The sequence below is a fragment of the Camelus bactrianus genome, chromosome 18, assembly GCF_048773025.1.
Source record: "Camelus bactrianus isolate YW-2024 breed Bactrian camel chromosome 18, ASM4877302v1, whole genome shotgun sequence".
In the NCBI taxonomy this organism is placed as follows: domain Eukaryota; kingdom Metazoa; phylum Chordata; class Mammalia; order Artiodactyla; family Camelidae; genus Camelus; species Camelus bactrianus.
This window is the reverse complement of record NC_133556.1, coordinates 29148897-29167632: the sequence shown is the minus strand read 5'-3', so window position 1 is coordinate 29167632 and position 18736 is coordinate 29148897. Positions and strand designations below refer to the sequence as shown.

At 40.8% G+C, this 18736-nt stretch overlaps 1 protein-coding gene across 4 annotated transcripts in view; it reads right to left on the bottom strand.

The window, feature by feature from the left end:
• The window catches only part of LUC7L (LUC7 like), a 28760-nt gene extending 10366 nt beyond the window's left edge, over nt 1–18394 (bottom strand). For 2 of the 4 annotated variants that reach the window (XM_074346708.1, XM_074346709.1), the window contains exons 1-5: nt 18186–18390; nt 16191–16285; nt 11936–12034; nt 1827–1937; nt 808–951 (exon numbers count right to left, since the gene is read on the bottom strand). In XM_074346708.1, coding sequence (XP_074202809.1) covers nt 808–951; nt 1827–1937; nt 11936–12034; nt 16191–16285; nt 18186–18246 — 510 coding nt within the window. In that variant the 5' untranslated portion in view covers nt 18247–18390. Of the gene's footprint in view, nt 1–807; nt 952–1826; nt 1938–11935; nt 12035–16190; nt 17000–17262; nt 17334–18185 lie in introns of those variants that run through there. The other 2 variants (XM_074346711.1, XM_074346710.1) reach the window with 2 other exon arrangements.
• Nucleotides 18395–18736: the final 342 nt, after the last annotated feature.

Sequence of the window (18736 nt, the reverse complement as noted above, 5' to 3'; positions counted from 1 at the left end):
GATCACATTTATTTTAAGCACCCATCTTCATCAATCAATCTTATCCACTGCTCACACCTCTTCTCTCTGGACCTTGCCCCACACCAGTGCCATCTCCACCAGAGAAGGGAATCTCCCAGCTTGCTCATAACTATAAAAGTGCCTATCACACAGTGAGCACCAACTAAAGCAACACACCTATCCCTGTCTTCCTCTGACTCTACCATTCCCACCACTCTAGAAGCCAACCCAAGCCACATCCAATTCCAGTGGTGAGGACCGGAGAACCAGAGAGGATCCAATAAAGAAAATAATCTAGGAAGAAGACGGTTGTCACTGATAGAAACACTGGGTCCTGAAGGCACCTGGCTACCACCCCAACCGATACGGATCTCTCCACTGAAGACGTGGCATCACTAAGAACACCAGGCCTTATTCTCACAGCATCCACACAAGTCCAGCCCAATCACACAAGCTGACACCCACCATGGCCCCCCAACTTCATGGGAGCCAGAGGGACAGACACGAGGTGCTCACTAACACTCCCCCACTGACTTTTACACTCAGGACTGCACTTCACACATGGAAATTATGCTCAGAGCTGGCAAGAGACTAGTCTGAGGCCACACAGGGGTCATGGGGGCAGAGCAAAGACACAAACTCAAGTGTGTGCTGACTCTCAATTCTACTATCCTGCCAATATACCACCCTATTTCTAACTCCTTCCCAATATTCAAAACATGGAGGCACAGCTTAATTTTAGCCCAAATGGTCAATTCTCTGAAGTTACTAAGTTTCCTCCTTCTCTAAGACATTTTTCTCACCAACCTCAGCCTCTTTTTTCTTTGCACGGACTTTCTCCACTTCCATAAGAATCTTTTGGGATTCATCCACATTTCCTTCTGCTCCCAGCTGCTCAGCTTTAGCAAGAAGTTTTCCTATTTCTTCGTTCAACTCATGTACTTTTTCCGCCTGGGAGAGAGAAAAACAATCAGGTAAGCAGACATCTAAAACCGAAAGACTTTTTAATGCAAAGAAAATGAGTGTTTCACTGCATTTGTTTTTTTCACCGAAAATAAACAGGCTGAAACCCTCACTGATCATATGCGAATTCTAACAATTACCACACCCCTACTGCTACCACTGAGACTGACAGTAAACTAAACCCAAGCACTGCGTTGCAATAAAAGCAGCAGCACCTCTTACTTCCCACAGATTGCAAGGATCATTGTGTTGGTCAGTTTCTAGGCTGTCTTTTTATGTCTTATATTATAGATCATTCTTCCAGGTAAGGGTAATAAAATGTGTGCATTTAAATTCATACACTTACACTGTAAGCAAAATGCCTAATTATTGGGATTTGCTGTCAGAAATAAAACAGCATCTTTGGTCCAGTTAGCAACTGCCTATTTCCTAAGAAATGCTTTTATAAAACTGAAAGGAAAAAAAACACTGAAGAGAGTTCTGCTGAAGAGGCAACAAGAGTAACTCAGACGACACACAGGTCAATTCTAAACAGATCTACTTTCTTCTTCCATGATACGGATGCACCATAGTTTAACCATTTCCCTACTAACTTTCTCCCATTTCCTATTATGGAGGAACATTAAAAAAACAAACTTCAAAAAACATGAACGGTGTGGGGAGGGACAGAGGCTACAGCCCCTTGGGGCTGAGAACTTGGTGATGGCCTTCCCTCCTTAGCAGAACAACCAAGGCTCTGAGTACCATCCACCCTAAAGATGCACAACCATTGCTGACAGTGAGCTGCTAGCTAGCTGGCAGCCCAGTTTTCACAAGACGGTGATTTACATCAACAACTTGAGGCGAAGGCCTCCCAGGCATACCTTTGCAGAAACTTCTGCACTGATTTCCTCCTGCGTCTCTGCCAGCCGCTTCTTGGCAAGCTCAGTTCTCCGATCACACTCAGCGATAAAGGACTCCAAGTGATCCATCGCCTGGTTCAGGGGAAGCAGAGAGCTACAATCAATGACATACAGACAACCCCAGAACTCATCTGTTTGATAGGAAATACACTCCTGGGTTGATTTCTTAAAGCCTGCGGGTTCAGTGGGAAGATCTTAAACTACACTACAGCTAACATGTCCACAATCACATTAAATCAAGGGGCTTTGTTAAACCAAATGATCATTCAGAAGCAAGGTCTTCTCAACTGATTTATTTATTTCCAAAATTTTTCAAAAGAACCCCCATCCCTCAATAACATTTCCAAGAAATTTGTGAGGAAAATTAAAACACTTGGCCATAACTAACAGTGTTCTCTGAGGGACAGAAAAGGCTACACTGAGACTAATGTTAGAGGCCCTCTCCTGGTGAGTTGTGGGAGATGCAGATGATGTACTCACTGGTCTTTGTGAGCCACGTAAATATTATTCCCTCATGTTCTGAGGGTAGAGTTCCCCCTTCCACCTCAAAACAAAACAATAGAACAAATGTTACTGAGAGCTGTGAACACGTTTAGTTATTGCCTACCATCTAAAGTAGCGGGAAAACTGGTTACTACTTACCCAAAGAGATAAAGGAAAAGACACTCTGAAAAGAGTTGGTGGAAAACAATAAAATACTAATTAATAAGTGTTGACAAACGCCAGGCAGTTAGTTTGCCCAAACTAGTCAAAGGCCCCAGTATAACTTCAGATAAACATACAAATAGGCCATCACTTTTCCAACTGTCAGGCACCTCCTAAGTTACACCAGTGAGTCAGCCTGCTAATGTCAGCATCAATTAAATACACAGCAAGTGAGTTTAGCAGTGGATGACAGGGTTAGACAGTGTGATCTACCACCAAAAAATAGCGAAAAGAAAGTTCTGAGTGAAAATGATAAGGCAGATGAAAGTTAGGCCAACACACCAAGTGGTGATAATCTATGTCCCTCCCCCCAAATATGGTCAGGAAAAAGCAGGTCAGCTGATAAGAAAGCACTCCACAAGGATTAGTGTGACCTGACAGTAGGGACACTGAGGGTTATTTCGTCCAGAAATCTCAAATACTCTCTTCAAATGAATGCATACATGAGAGTAGGTCACGACAGAGAAGAGGCTCTGTGATGGTGCCATGTCCCCAGGATGCTGGAGAAAGGCTAAAGCATCCTCATCCACCAAGGCCAACTCCCACATTTCACTCCACACATTTGGAATTGAGGACCTCTTTCCTGTCGTTGGTCACCCCAATAACCTCAATAAACATTTCACTGTGCTCAAGTCAAATAAGCAGTATAGGAAATTACTGGCATTTGTTTGCCTGCATGCACTGCACTTCCAGAAAATACATAAGAGTTGAGCTCTGCTGACAGGTAGGGAGGGACTCACCAGGATCAGAGATCCAGTGAGCTGACTCAAGTCACGCCCCACATGTGCTCAACTGGGACAATAGCTCCTAATAGACCCGCCTGAGATAACCCAGAGTCACTTATGCACAGGTGCTGAGACTTCGGTGCAGAATTCCTCTGTTGTCTACTCAAGAAAAGTGATCTCATACACAAGACAGAGCCAGGGATCCACTCAACAGGGGCTGAGTGGGGAACAGACATCTAGCAATTCTGCCAGTGCAACCACTTGCATCTTAAGCAGATACAAACTGGCTATGGACTCAGATCATCTAATAAGCTAAAAATCAGACAGTAAACTTCACAACATAGAATAGGCAGAGGGTAGAGATATCTGCCACCTTCTCGGCTCTGTTTCACTGCTCCTCCCTCTCTTCAATGTGCTTCTCAATTTCAGATTGGTTCCTAAACCAAAGAGCAGCTTTAAAAAAAAGTACTGGAGCCTAAAAACTAAGTCCTAATCATAATCCACCACTTACTAGAAGTAATCCAATCCACTCTGTAACTCAGGGGTAGTGTGATAAAACACAAACCACTCAGGGTACCTGAGGACAGGACTGGCACATGGCAGGCACACAGGTCTTACTGCTGCTGGAGGCCGTCCCTCCACACACAGCACCATGAAGGTGCTGTCCCTGACTCTGCCTGCCTGGCAGCAATGACCATGGCCGGCAATCACTTAGCCTGAGACCAGCCTATGTTGTCAACCGAACAGTCACAGAAACAATACAGCCTCAACACAGCTGCACAGGGACCCTCAAGGTACCCATTTCCCAGATGAAGAAATGGAGGCATAGTCTCCAAACTCCTGAGCAATGGCGTTAGGATGCAAGGATCCTTGTGGTTTGACTCCAAAATCCCTATACTTAATTCTCACAGTTCTGAGGCAATTATCGCCAACCCAGTTTATAGATGAATAGGAAAGTACAAAAATAATTTTCCCAGAGTCACACAGGGACTCTAACCAGGGTAAGAACTGACTGATAAAACACAACTATCACACTGCACACCTCCAAGACAGACTAGGTATAATCAGAACTGGCCTCATTTGTATATCAAAGACAGTTTGGAAATTAGCTGAAATGGTGTTGGTCTGGAAACATGTCAAAGAAACATGCTGCTCTAAATTAATGAATTAATAGTGCTGTTTGCCTGTGTCCAAGTTGAGAAATTTGAAATGTTGAATTGAGAATTGAGAAATTTATAAAGATGACCTAATAGCAGATACTATGCACCTTCTCCTAGGGAATTCCTGGGTATAACACTTCAAGAAATCAAGCCCTGGCATTGTCAGGCTGAGGCTTAGCTGGACTACAAGGAGCCACTGGTAAGGATCAGGAGCTACCGTTTCCCAGATAACCTGTTTTGAGTGTATCCTGAGTGGAAAAGTGCCAGAGGTCCCAGTCATCAGTGCAAGCTGAGGGTCTAGGCAGAGAACACCTATGTAAAGAAACACCTTTATGACAACCCTGTCAGGCCTACAAAGAAATACCTCTCTGACTGGCAAAAACCAAAAGTTTGGTAACTCACTCTATTAGTGAAGACATGAAAATGGGAACTCTCACACATCGCTGGTGGGAGTATTCACCCCTCTGGAGACCACCACGCCACTATCTACCAAAATGACAAAAGCACATCCTCCCTGAGCCAAATGTCCCTCTTCAAGGGATCCCTCCCAGATACACTCACAATGTGGCAATGTGTAATGCAGCACTATAACCATCAACAGGGCACCGGTCATATAAAACTGATAACCATCCTTTGGAATACTATGTAGCCACAAAAAGGATGAAGTAAAATAAACAGCAGAAAATAATCTCAAAGATATACTGAAAAGTTAAAACAAAAAAAGAGAAGGGAGCAGATATAGAACATGTGTACAATAGATTACTATTTGCATTTAAAAAAAAAAAAGAGGTAGAGATACATCTCCCCTCAGGTATCCACACAGTCTCGAAAGGTAATACAAGAAAGGTAAACTGGTTACCTGTGGGGCCAAACAGGTGGCTGAAGAATGGAGCAGTAGAAGATTCACAACATACCTTTCATATCCCTTAAACTTTGAACCATGTGAATATTTTACATGTTTTTAAATTGATGAGAAGTGGCAACCCTAGTGACATAAATGATCTAGGACATAATCCTCAACTGCTGCCTAAAGCATGAGGCCAAAGGCTGGAGGGGGCCTGTACAATCACTGGGTCAGGCTGCCAGTACACCCAGGCCCACTGACTGTTGTGCTGCCCAAGGGGATGCAACAGCAAGTGCCCGGCTCGGCCTCGGCACTATTCTGTCAAACAAGAACAAACTGAATCTGATGAATCTTGACCATCGAGCTCCAGACATAATTCACCGGCTATAGGACATTTCAAAGATAAGGGGAAAATGTTAAAAAAAAAAAAAAAAAGACTGCATCATACGGAAACAATCAGCAAAATCCAGATATGAAAGACTTAAAAGTTAATTTCTTCGAACAAATAGACTTAAAAAGGCTTACAAAAGCAGGCTAACGTGTGGCTCTTCTTTTAGATCCCGACTCAAGTGACTATTAAAAAAACCCTTTTTGAGACAATCTGGGAAATTTGATGGCCATTAGATGATGTTAAATTATTTTTAAAGTTATGATTATTTTTAATAAAGTTCTTACCATCTAGCTATACGATGTGCAGTACTTGCTAGTAAAACTGTATGTCTAGGAACTACCATAAACAATCCAGTGAGGAAAGACAGTGTAAAAATGAAACAAGTCTTCATTTGAACAATCACTGAAAACTGGGAGATGAAACCCAGAGATCTCATTCTATTAATGTTTACTTCTGCATTTTAAAATTTTTCCTCAACACATTTTAAATAACACGCTAATAAGTAGATTCTGTCCAAACCAAGTAAAACACCAGTTCTTTAATGCAGTGTAAAGAGAACTTCAAAAGCCAATGGCAATACTGAACTATCTGCAGATGAAATGATAGGATGTGTTAGGTTTGTTTTGAGATTTGTGAGAGAAGTGGGAACAAAGATGAAACATACTTGTCCATGAGCTGATCATTACTGAAGCTGAGTGATGGGCATGCAGAAATTCATTATACCGTTAACATCTACTTTTGATGTTTGAGATTCTCATGTAAAAAGTAAAACAACACAAAAACCTGGTAAATCAATTTTCCTTAGTCTTTTTTTTTTTTTAATAGGAAACATACTACATTTAATCACAGCTTTAAACTGTTAAAAAAGTTCTATGAGAATGACTCCCTACCTTTTTGCCAGCAGAGTCTCAGACTGGCTTTGGCACAGGCTCCCAACTGCTTTCAAGCAGTTTGTTAAAAACTAGTCATCAAGGTCAGTTAGTAGCACTTAAGCAGCACGTCGTTGCTTCCTTCCATTTTAAAGCAATGGTTAAGGGACTGCCTCCAGGGAATGGGAGAGGCAATAAAAGGCGGGGTTTCAGGGGTTTTCCATGATAGTCTATGAATTCTGATTCAGCCACACCCGTTCAGTGAGAATACACAAGAAAGTTCAGAGCTGAAATCCCCAGAATATACAATTTTGTCTTGCTCATGACATCACAAGGAATTGTAAGTCACTGAACGGGTTTCACAAACGTTAGTCTCAAGAGCACAGTCTACCATTTGAGTTTATCATAATTTGCTCCATCATTGAGAGTTTTTGTTACATCCTACTGTTCAGTCTTATAAACAACGCTACTACAAACATCTGTGTACCAATATTCGCCCGTGTTTGAACAATGAGGGGATTAGTGGCGGATTGTGTAGTATTGTAGTATGCATTTATTGAAAAAATCCACATGTAAGTGGACTAACACAGTTCAAACTCGGGCTGTTCAAGGGTCCTTAGGATAGCAATTTGTAGAAATAAGTTACAAGGTAGAAATATCTTTAAACTTTTATCTCTGCCTACTATATTACCAATCTGGCCAAGCCTTAAACTTTTATACGACTTAGAAAATGCAATTCTTTCTCCTCCCCTAAAAAATAATCAGTTAAGAGCTTAGTATATACCTTTTTAAACTGTATTAAAATACATATACAAGCACATAACTTTAATTTCACTTAGGACAGCTTTTCAAGTTTTTTTCATTATTACACCAATGCACACATCTTCTATGATCTACAGCTGTGCAGTATTTATTTCACTGTCTTAACACAACTATAACCATTCCAATAAATACATACTTGCATTTTTCACTTTTCACTAATTCAAAACAACACAATAAACACCTTAAGTGTTCTCATACACAGGCAGATATTCTTCTAGGACAATTTCTTACGAATTGCTTAGAGAAGATTCAAAGTCTGTAAGTATTTTAAAACTGTATAAAGGGCTGATGAGCTCTTATGAAACATGTACTGAACAAGTCAAATGTCACCTAAGGTCAGTTCAGGAACTAACCAAGAAATAAAACAAGTTTTAATAGTTATGTTGCCTTCTGTATAGACAGAATTTTCTTTTAAACTAATGCATCAAGAATTAATAAATCCACTAAAAACTTGAGTTTTAAGTTTTTTGATGAAAGGCATCTAGTGTGCAAAGCTTTCATGTTGATCTGACTAGAATATGCTCTTAAAACACCCCTTGTAAACATGATAGATGATAAAGATGAAAAGATGATAAAGAAGATAAAGATCATTTAATTCAAACACCTGTTATATTTAATATATTTAATTAAAATTTTTTTCAATATTAAAATAAAGTAAATGTTACACGTTTTTGTCAGCTCTCTAATATAACTTGGATAAAAACAGCTCGTAAATACCCGACTGACCCATTAAACAGAATGATCCTCTCCCAGCGTCATTTGGTGTAGCTTCCATTAATTCTGGCAAATAACATCAATCTTACTGCACTTTCAGAGACTTTGGAGATAAATGGTTGGCCCACCTCACAGATTTATTACCAACAGTGAAAAGATTCTATTTTCTAAAATACTTGGTGAGATACACAAATATAAGTTACTAAGAAAAATCAGAACAAATCATGGATTAGTGATGGTTCACAATTTGTAAAAGTGAAACATGTGTACATCTTCCAATAGTGATGACTCCACTGTAGTAACTCCAGAAATCAAGCTCAACACGGGAGCTACTGGTCCCAGCTTGGGAACAGTTCATGGGCCACGTGGTAGGCTAGGAGCCTAGAGCCAACAGCAGGTCATCAGGAGGCAGCAACAGGCCAGCAATAGCAAGAGTCAGCCCACTCACCACTTCTGGCCAAAAAGCTTCTGAAGTGTTCTGGTTTATCAAAATTGCCATTTTGACAAGAAAAATCACAGTAAATGTGAAAAATATATATGTTCATCCTGAGTGGACTATCTTTGAAAGATACAAGTGACCTCCATAGAGGGGTACCAGATGGCCAGTCATATGGAAAGGGGAGAATTTTCACCTGGAATCTGTAACAGTAAGCATGTATTACCTACCAAAAAGATTTAAAAATTCATTTGCATCAAATTCTTTTAACAAATCTATATTCTGAGTAAGGACTTTATTTTTCCTTCTAAGTTTATTCTGCATAACTAAGGAAATAAAGTTATTTCAGCTTGGCATTTTAAAGTCAGGCCACATTTGCTTTTAATTATTAAAGTAATCCATGCACATTGAAACATTACTGATACACACATATAAAAAATTTAAAGGAAGGATAAATTTTATGACTTGTAAATTATATCTTAAAGCCATCATTTAAAAAAAACTTTTTAAGGTAAAAATCTCCCTCTGTAACACCCAGCAGTATCTGCTTAGAGCTCCACAAAACACCATTCACTGTACAACAGGACTACAATTAATGTAAGTAGCCCCCATTAATAAACAGCTCCACTATACCCTCCTCTTCTCACTTTAAAAAAGCTGCAATGCGCATCTTCTTTTCTTTTTTTAATGAGCATCTTTTCTGTGTCCTCATTTGCACACATGCCTAAGACACATTCCCAGCACCAGAGTTCTGAAACAAGTGAATACACATGTGCATGTGACATGCTGACAGTACCCTGACAGATCACCCTCCTACAAACATGGCTGCTCCAGGTGACCCTACTTTCTTCAGGACAGGAGGACCTCCTCCACACGTTTACAGCACTAGTTATCAAACATTTCAAAAGGAGCCATCTGTAAGATCAAAAATGATTTTTAAGGAGATAGGGGAGGGGTGTCTTTTTACTGAAAAGTAATTCCTGTATGTGGTAAATTTTCACAGTACAAAAAGGTCTCTTGACCCACGCTAGCCCTCAAACTAAGATAAGAGTGTTCAGTCTCCCAGCTTCTTCTGAAACTACTCTGTACACCTAAGCTTTAAAACAAATGTAAAACACACTTCCTTTTTAAAAATCACACTATGGAAGCCTTCATATCACACTTGCTCTTCCACTTGGTCTCTCTTGGAGGTAACTCCACATCAGCACACACTGAACTACCTCAGTTCTCTTCCCTCAGCTCTACATCATTCCATTGCAAAGAAGAACAATGAGTTAGCCAGTACCTTACCGAGGAAGTCTAGCTGGGTCTGGCTTTCTTTGTGTCTTTGTACATAGGCAAATGTATTGGTCCAATACACTTTCAGAACCAGCACTGCTGGGATGTGCTTTCACATCTTCAGATGTTCAATTATCCAGGAAGTTTATAAGGATTTCTTAACTCTGCATCTCTTGAGTTCTGAGTGAGGGTGAGTAACTGCCACAGGATTAGAAGCCCACAAGAAAATGTCCTTTGCCCATTTTCCACTGACCTATTGGTATAGCTCTTTTCAATCATGATGAACTACATATAAAGAAAACCTACTCTTCATCATACTGGCTGCAAATATTTTGTCCCCGTTTTTGTCTTATTTTATGTACGGGAATTTTTGACACACTAATATTTTAAGTTTTTATACAGAAAAATGTATCCATCTTTCCCTTATAGTTTCAGACTTCATAACATCTCAAGATGACAAAACAAAATTCTCTTTTGGGAATCCAACTTGGTTTTTCCCCAACTGGCTAATCTATAGTTTCTAATACTGTTCAATGAAAAACCCATCTTCTCCACACTGGCTGAACACATGCCCTTCATAAAATACTAAATTACCATTTATGTTTCAGCCTCCTTCTGCAGCCTCAATTTCTTCTATTCATCTATTTTCTAGCATTACATCAACCAGACCATTTAAAAAGTGCCCTGACATTTTGATTTAGTAGAAATGCTAAGATTTGTGATCCAAAAAACTACATTACTAAAATTGAGATTTTAACCTATATGGCTGTGTATCTATCAGAGTTTCTGAAACCTGATATTCCTATTTCCATAAGCATTTTCAGATTATTGAAGAATTAAAACTCTCAATATAGAAAACTTCCATTTCCAAACCCCATCTTCCATTGTACTGTTTGTTGCTAAAGGCATTTTTAGTTAATTCAAAGATTCAACACTGAGGTTGAAGAATGTACTGGAAACAGAAGTTAATTTTAAATACTTTTTAAGATTACTGATTTAAATAGAATTTACTCCAGCTACAATAGTATCCTCTAGAATGTCCTCTGAGAGGTAAAAAAAAGCCTTTTCTTGGGTTTTGTTTTTCTCTGACTCCCTCACACCAAGCTTAGTCCCTTTTTAGTCTTCACTCAGGAACCTGAATAGCATCAAACCCCTCTGCTGACCTCTGGTCATACTAGGGATAGAGGGTGCAGGAAAAGAAAACTTAAAATGGAGTTACTGTAACTCACACATTCTTGAGGCAGGGATGAAAACTGGTCTTAAAGAGTGAAAAAAATCTTAGATATTACAATGGTTTGTGGCCCAGAAAAAAAATCACAGTACATAAACTGATATGCTAGGTATCAGTGCTATTAAAACTTCATGGAGGGGAAGGGAACGAATTAGGAAAAAAGCTCTAGAAAATGCTTCTTTGGGAGGTAATAATGAAAAATAAGTTATAAAATGCCATTTTATAACCATGAAATTGCAAAACTTTAACAGTCTGGTAATTCCAAGTGTTGGTGAGGATGTGTACACTGCTACTGCGGGTACACTTTATCAAACAATAGGGAGAAAAGAGGAAAAGGCAACATTACAAAATTATCTTGCAAAGATGAACATGTGCATCTTATCCAAGCCAGCAACTCCTCTCCTAGGAACATCCCCTAGATAAATTCTTTGTACATGTGCACCAAGAAGATAGTTAAGAACATTTATAATATTGTTCATAATAGCATTAAAACTAGAATCAACCCAATTGTCTATGAATACAAAATACTCAAGCAGCAGTGAAAACAAATAAAACATACCCAACCAAATAGGTAAACAGGAACATAACACTGAAGGAAAAAATAAAGTTTACCTACACTATAAAACATAAGACTCAAAAGCAAGACTAAACATAATGTCCAAGGAATCATAAAATATGTAATAAAAAATAGTTTTAATGAAAATGATACGTACAAAATGGAGACTGGAGTTGGGATGGTAAACACACAGATACAAAATACCAGCTAGAGAGTGGCAGAGTAACAAGTACCTATTACATTATTTTGCTTCATAACTTACGTATGTTAACATTACTCCTGTTAGTTCAATATTTGGCTCTCCACAGCAGAGAATAATTAACATCAAATGAAACTTACATCCAATTCAAAAAACAGGTCTCTTTCTTTACTTGCAATCTCATAATCTGCTCGGAGGGCCAAGTCGTGGATTTTGGTACATTCTCCTAAATCCATGCGCTGTAAGTAAGAGAAACAAAAATTTACACATGAACATCTATACACTTGCAGAAACCACATGACCTGGTGTTTTAGCTGTCATTCAAAATATATATATATATATATATATTTTAAAGTCTAAACTATAATAAGAAAGTTAACAGAATATGGCTGAGAAGCCTTATTTTCCTTTTACCACCATGTTTATATGACACTCAGAACTGACGCATTTAAGTGCAGTGATTTATTATCTCTTTTAGACCCTGAGATAATTAGACTACTAATGAAAACCACATTAATTACTTTTTGGCAGTTTTATATTCACATCAGCCACATAATAAATGTCTATTCAGTGAAAAAGGAAGCGGGGAAAGTGGAAGGAAAGGGCCAGGAAATAAGAGTACCACAGATAGCAACAAGTTTCTACACACTCCTTGCAATCCTGACTACTAAAGATGCTCAATGCCTATGGTTCAGAGACAAGAAGAAGGAAAGAACAGACAGAAATCAGGTTTTGACAATCACAATACAATCTAGTGCCTGGCTTTGTGTAGCTCTTTGTACACCAAAGGAAATAAAGCAGAACAGGCTGATTCAGTCAAATAAATCCTCCAAACATTCTCCTAACCTGGTAAATGACTCTGGACACATAACTGGGGACAGAGAATTGGACCACTTGGTTGCCACATGTGATAAAACAAAAAGCTCTTTTACTCAAACAAATTAGTTATCAGTAAGATTAGCCTGATGTGCTCATTACGTGTTGTGAGCATATGTAGAACAATTACACAACAAGGCATACTTCTTACCTGAGTACAGGAACCTACACAGGCACCCCACACACACCCTGGCCTCTAAACGGCAACGGAAAAGTTTGTATGCTGAGGATGATGTTATCAAGCCTCAGAGTGCAAGTTAACAAAACCCAAAAGCCCAATGAGAAGACACCTCAGAAGTCCAAGCTGTTGGACACAAGCACAAAGAATGAGGGAGCCCAGGAACTCCTTTAAACTCAAATTACAAGTGTGCTCAAAACAAGATTTAAAAAAAAAAATTCATGTGTTATAAAATTCTTAACATTTTTGGCAAATTAGAGAGGATTGTAGTGCCTGACTGTTAGGCCCCTAATCTCACAGGTGACTGCCATGTTCACTAACAAAACTTCCTTCCATATCACTAGTGACAGAGCAAGCTGCCTGTGTAGAGCTTATCTTCATTTTGACCATGGTCGACTTCTACATGTAAATGTTAAGAGATCTTTTCTCCTTCATTTATGCTTACTTGAAGTCATGTGGAGCTTTCGTATGCTGGTTACGTGGGGGATCCAAAAGGAGGGAAACAGAGGTTCTAGAAACCAAAGCTGCAACTAGAATTGCCGTCCCTGTAAAGCTGACAACTTTTGCTTCATTCACTCTTTTAAGTACCAAACATAATTCTTTGGAAATACATAGCTTCCTACATGCTTTTGTTCTTTGTTTTTCCCATTCTTCCCTCAATGGGCATTCATAGGCTCATGATCAGTGGGTTGGTTAAAGGGTTGGAGCCCAATATATGGACAATCGCTTCCAAGTATGCAAACATTGTGGGTATGAGTGTAACTCTCATTTTTATATATCGTTCTAAGTCTCACTTTCCATTTGTTCTAATTTCTTCATCCACTATTTTTATATTTTATTTTTGTTTTATGTGTTTATGTATATAGCATGAGGCATAAATATTACATATTTTCAATTTATTAAAAAATTACCTAAGCCTTAAAAAAATACATATAGCTCCCACAATGAAATTAAGTGCTACAGTTGAAAAATAAGCAGCTCTCAGAAATTCCTTAAAAGCTAATGAAGGCTCTGTTGCTCAAAGAAAAACCAACACCAGAGGAAGTAAACACCAAAACCCTAAGTACTAAAAATCTAAGTGCAAATCAATTTCCATTTTAAAAACTTCAACTGTCAAGAAAGTTTAGATATAAGGGGACCACACACAAAACAAAATTCACCACTCTCTTCCTTTTGGTATGAGTTTTCAAGTAGCCACTGCTAAAGCAAGTGGAAGATAGGCCATGGCTTCCACAGTCACTTTCCGTAGGTGGCTTTTCAGCTTTACCAAGGAGGCAGGGAAGTACTGGCCAACTCCCCTGGCAGCTAAACACCAAACAGAGCTGAAATACCACACTCATTAAATCCTTCCAAAATATTCCAAGTGGCTGTTAAATCCAACTTCCTAATTAATACAACATTATCCCACTAAGCCTCAGTAACATTATAGCTTCCATTCCTCTGCGCCTCACTCCTACTGATAAGAGATGGTTTTGAGTAAAAACTTGGGCTGGAGCAGCCCTTAACAAGCTGAGGGTTATAACCACTTTCATCTTGCTTGCTGAAGAATTATATTCACTCCACTTCAATTTAACACAAAACAAACTCCTCAGAAGACTCATCGTTCAACTCTTCACCTCACCTCCTACTTCCACGTAGCTCAATCAATGAGGCTCAACCTTTAAAACATCCTCCATCCAAATTATCAGTCTTTATCTTAATTGGCCCTCAGGAGCCCCTAATACTTGTTCATTTGCATCTTCACATGAACATGGGTCTCCTGGGTTTCCTCTCCCTTCTCAGTCTGAGCTGCTCCTGTTCAGTTGCACACAGGAGTGACTGCAGGGTCCATGACTTCTCATGACTCCTTTGATTCCACAGTGTCTACCTCCCTCTCCCGTCACTCACACCTGCCCACACACACACCGAGGCATTCCTGCTTCCTTCTGCTCCATCGTCCACCCAGTATGTTACACCCTAAACCATGCACGTGTGTTCTTTCTCACCGTTCAGGTCTCTGCCCCAACGTCCCTGAGAGGCCTTTCCTTATCACCCTATCTGAAACAGTCCATAATCTACTCATTATTTATTGTCTCTCCTGTTCCTCTATTAGATGAGTGAAGATTTTGTTTAATTGGCACCATATCCCCAGTGCCTGGCACATAGGTGTCCAATAAATACTTGGTGAACTAACCTGTACCTAACAGGGATAAATAAGGAAATGCCCTCATTCTGCTTATTTTCCTCACCAGCATTCCTGAACAGTGCTACACAAGGATCTGATCAAGAAAAACGCAGTTGAGATCCTTCACACTGGTCCACGTCCCTCTACTCCCGTCAACTTCTTCCCCTAAGATCTACTGACAATTCCAGGTTATGATGCCTCCTAGGAGTACCCTACAGCTGAAGTGCTATGACCAGCACAAAGCATTATCTACATTGATGGCACCTACAACAATCCACAGCATGTAGTAGTTATGTTTTCCTACACAAGGCTTAGCATTCATTTTCTATTTGCTGTCAGACGAGCCAGCTTGAGAAGATTCAGTACACCTGAGCAGTTTTCCAGAAGCTGCTCCCCCAAAATGGCAGTAACAAAAGTAATGATTAATCATGGAAAACATATTCCCTAGCACATACAGATTTAACCTTCAAAATGAGTAGACAATTTTTATATTCCATTAGGTAGCTGTGAAATCTTACAACAGTGGTGGGTCTTTACAGGACTCATTTTATGTAAGTGGCTGAATCATGGTAGATAATCCTACACTCTTTAGTCTTCTCAAATCCTATCTAATTTCGAATAAATGCACATTTTGCAAAATTAACATTTATCTGGTTCATCTGACGTGCATTTAAAATTTCACAAGTCTAAATTCACTGGATCATGTGTTGATTTCTTAAAAGGGTGACATAACACGAAACTAGTAAATCAGTGTTATTCCTAACTGATTTTTCAAAAACCTAAATACCTGGGGAAGAAACGTAGCTTGTTAGACCAAAAGTCTAATATATGTTTAACTTGAAAACAAACCAACCCAGAATCTTGGAAGAACCACAGGGTGACTTGAAATATTCTTTCTGCTAAAGCCAAATGGGACCACTATTTGCACTACCAGCTGTGAACACTTCAGCATAAATGACTCTACAAAAACCTAGTAACCTTACAGAGATAATTTTATAGAAATAAAATATGACATTATGTAAAATTTCACCAAACTAACAAAATCTATCATTTGAAGGGCAGTGGGTAGGTAATTTCTGCCTGGTAAAGGAAAACAATTCAACCTGAAAAACCTTCACTGCCTACACAGCATCCACTTCGGAGTGTCTTATGGCACTCCTACCCCAAATGCACTTACCGTCCCAGCCAGGATGTCATGGGGGCAGCAGTCCAGAAGGTGACTCTTGCAGACACGGTCATCTGTAAACTTGACCCTCTGTCTGGTTTCGTCTCCTGAAATTCATTTGTGGTTTTAAATAAGACAATATTATCACATTAACCACAAAAGCATACCTGGTACAATTCACCTGGATGATTTCCAGACTACCAAATACACTGAAAAGCTGATCTAAAGATATTTACAACTGGAACGAAATACAGATGATTTCTGATGCTAAATATACTATGAAGAATCACACTTAATGAGATCTGACTCCATCATTGTGCCAAAGAAGTCAAGGAGTCAGAAGTAAAATGCTGAGCACCAAAAGGCCGTTAACCCCCCACATACATGTGGGCAATGACATACCAAAACCCATGCTAATCAGAGGGCCATGAATCACCACATATGACTTATAGCTGGTAGTTTCCACCAACAAAAGCTACTTATCAACCTAACTGTTTCGCTATGGACAAATGCATAGTCAGTATTTCGCCAAAAATTACTTGAAGAAAGCTTTCTCTACTACTGACTGAGAAATAATCTAGACCTAGTCTACCTCACCCCCTTTCACCCCCACCCTTAAGAAAGAGGGTTGGCACCTGGGAGTCACTTTTAACAAGACAGTATCAGAAAAAAGGTGGGGGGGCGCAAAAAAGAACTAGGTTAGTCAATACACACTGTGAGTTCCAACACATACTGTACCCATCTGCATTCTTCAAGACCTCAGCTGCAGAATTTTATGCCCGCTGTTGAAAAGTTTTAAAGGAAAAGTTTTCTTGCCCAACCTGCAGTAAGGAAGTCAGGGGAATGATACATAAAAATAAAGGCAAAGTGGAATGTGACAAATTTTAAAGCTAATCTGTGTATATGACACAGAGCTGTGTAATACTAAAGGAGGAATATATTTTAGGATTTGCAAGCATCCAGGATTAATGTAGTGTCTTTTTATTGAAAATGTTTTCTTTCTAAACTACACTTTTAAAGTTATTTGTGAAAAAAAAGCAAACACTTTTTTGTTATAACAGCTTAGAAATTGGTTGTGACTCACGGCTCGATGAACATGAGGCTTTTCTGCAACTCCCTTGCAGATTGATGTAGGCAGGCAAAGATACACTGAACCTTTATAAATAAAATAGAGGGGCCACAATTGTTCAGTTTGTATGAAATAAAAATATGGGAAGCAATTCAAAAGCAACTCAATATACAAAGAAAGCTAAAAAGCACTTATTCATCTAAGAAATAAAGTGCAAAGAATCTGCACAGCCCTGCGAATGTGCCAGTGTGAACTTACAACTTCATTACTTCAGTAGAAAAGAAAACACAAACCACAGCAGGTATATAGTTTTGCAAAGATGCAACTGCTTTCTCCTGAGACAACCATCATGATCTTGCATTGCTCCCTACAGTACAACCTACCTAACGACTGCCAAGCGCTGGCTAAACAGAGGCTCTCCTGTATGGCCGGGGGGAAAGGGGGCTGGAAAAGCACGCGGCAGGAACCCACGTTAGAAAAGCTCGATTTACGGCTCCCCTTGCAATGGTACAGAACAAGAACGGCCAGGGTTTCCAGGCCCATCCGGCTCCCTCGGGTGGAGGAGCTCCGCCAGCTCGCTGCCAGCGACCCAAGCCCACGCTTGCTGCAGCCATCGCCGACTCTCGGTTCAAGCGGCGGCGGGGGCCGCGAGGGGCGGAGAAGTCGAAGGAAGGTCAACAGGGAGGGGCTGGCGCCCCACCGACGGCGCGGGCTCCGAGGGAGGAGCCCGCCAAGGACCCACGCCGGCGGGGAAAGCCAGGCCGCGGCCGTCCCCGAGGCGAACCGGCTCAAACAAAGGCCCGGCGCCCGCGGTCGCCGCGCGGGGGAGGGGAGGGCGCCCGCGCAGGCGCAGACAGTCGCGGCCCCCGCCTCAGGCCGCCCGGCGGCCTCGCCTCACTCCCGCCCCAACCCTCGCCTGGCCGGCCGCCCCGACTCACCGTCCCGGGCAGTGCCCATGAGCTGGTCCAGCAGGGCCCGCATCTGCGCCTGGGCGGACATGGCAGCCAGCGGGAGCGGCAGGGACAGCCGCGACGGCTTCTCTCAGGCGGTGGCGGTGGCGGCGGCGGCGGCGGCGGCGGCGGCGGCGAAGGCTGGTCGCGTCGGCCTCGAGCCCGCTTGGCTCCTTCCCGCAGTGAGGGATGCCGGGAGGAAGTGCGTTGGTGCCGGCGCTTCGCCTGCTGGGAAATGTAGTTTCGCGAGAGGGGCGGAGCCTGAGGCTAGAGTGGGCAAGCAAGCCGTCTAAGGGGCGGAGCCAAAAGTGTCAACCCGGATTTTACCCTGGAGCCCAGAACATCTATGCTCCACCTAAGGCTGAACTGCAATAAAGTGAGATAAATATAGACAACCCAAAACAAGAAAACCAATTTCGTGTATCTTCTTGCTAGCCATGAACCTGGCTACCCTCAGACACAATTTTTTTTTACACCTGTGAAAATGGTGCCTGTCATATATGACTTCCGTGAAAGTTAAATCAAGCATGGAACTGGTG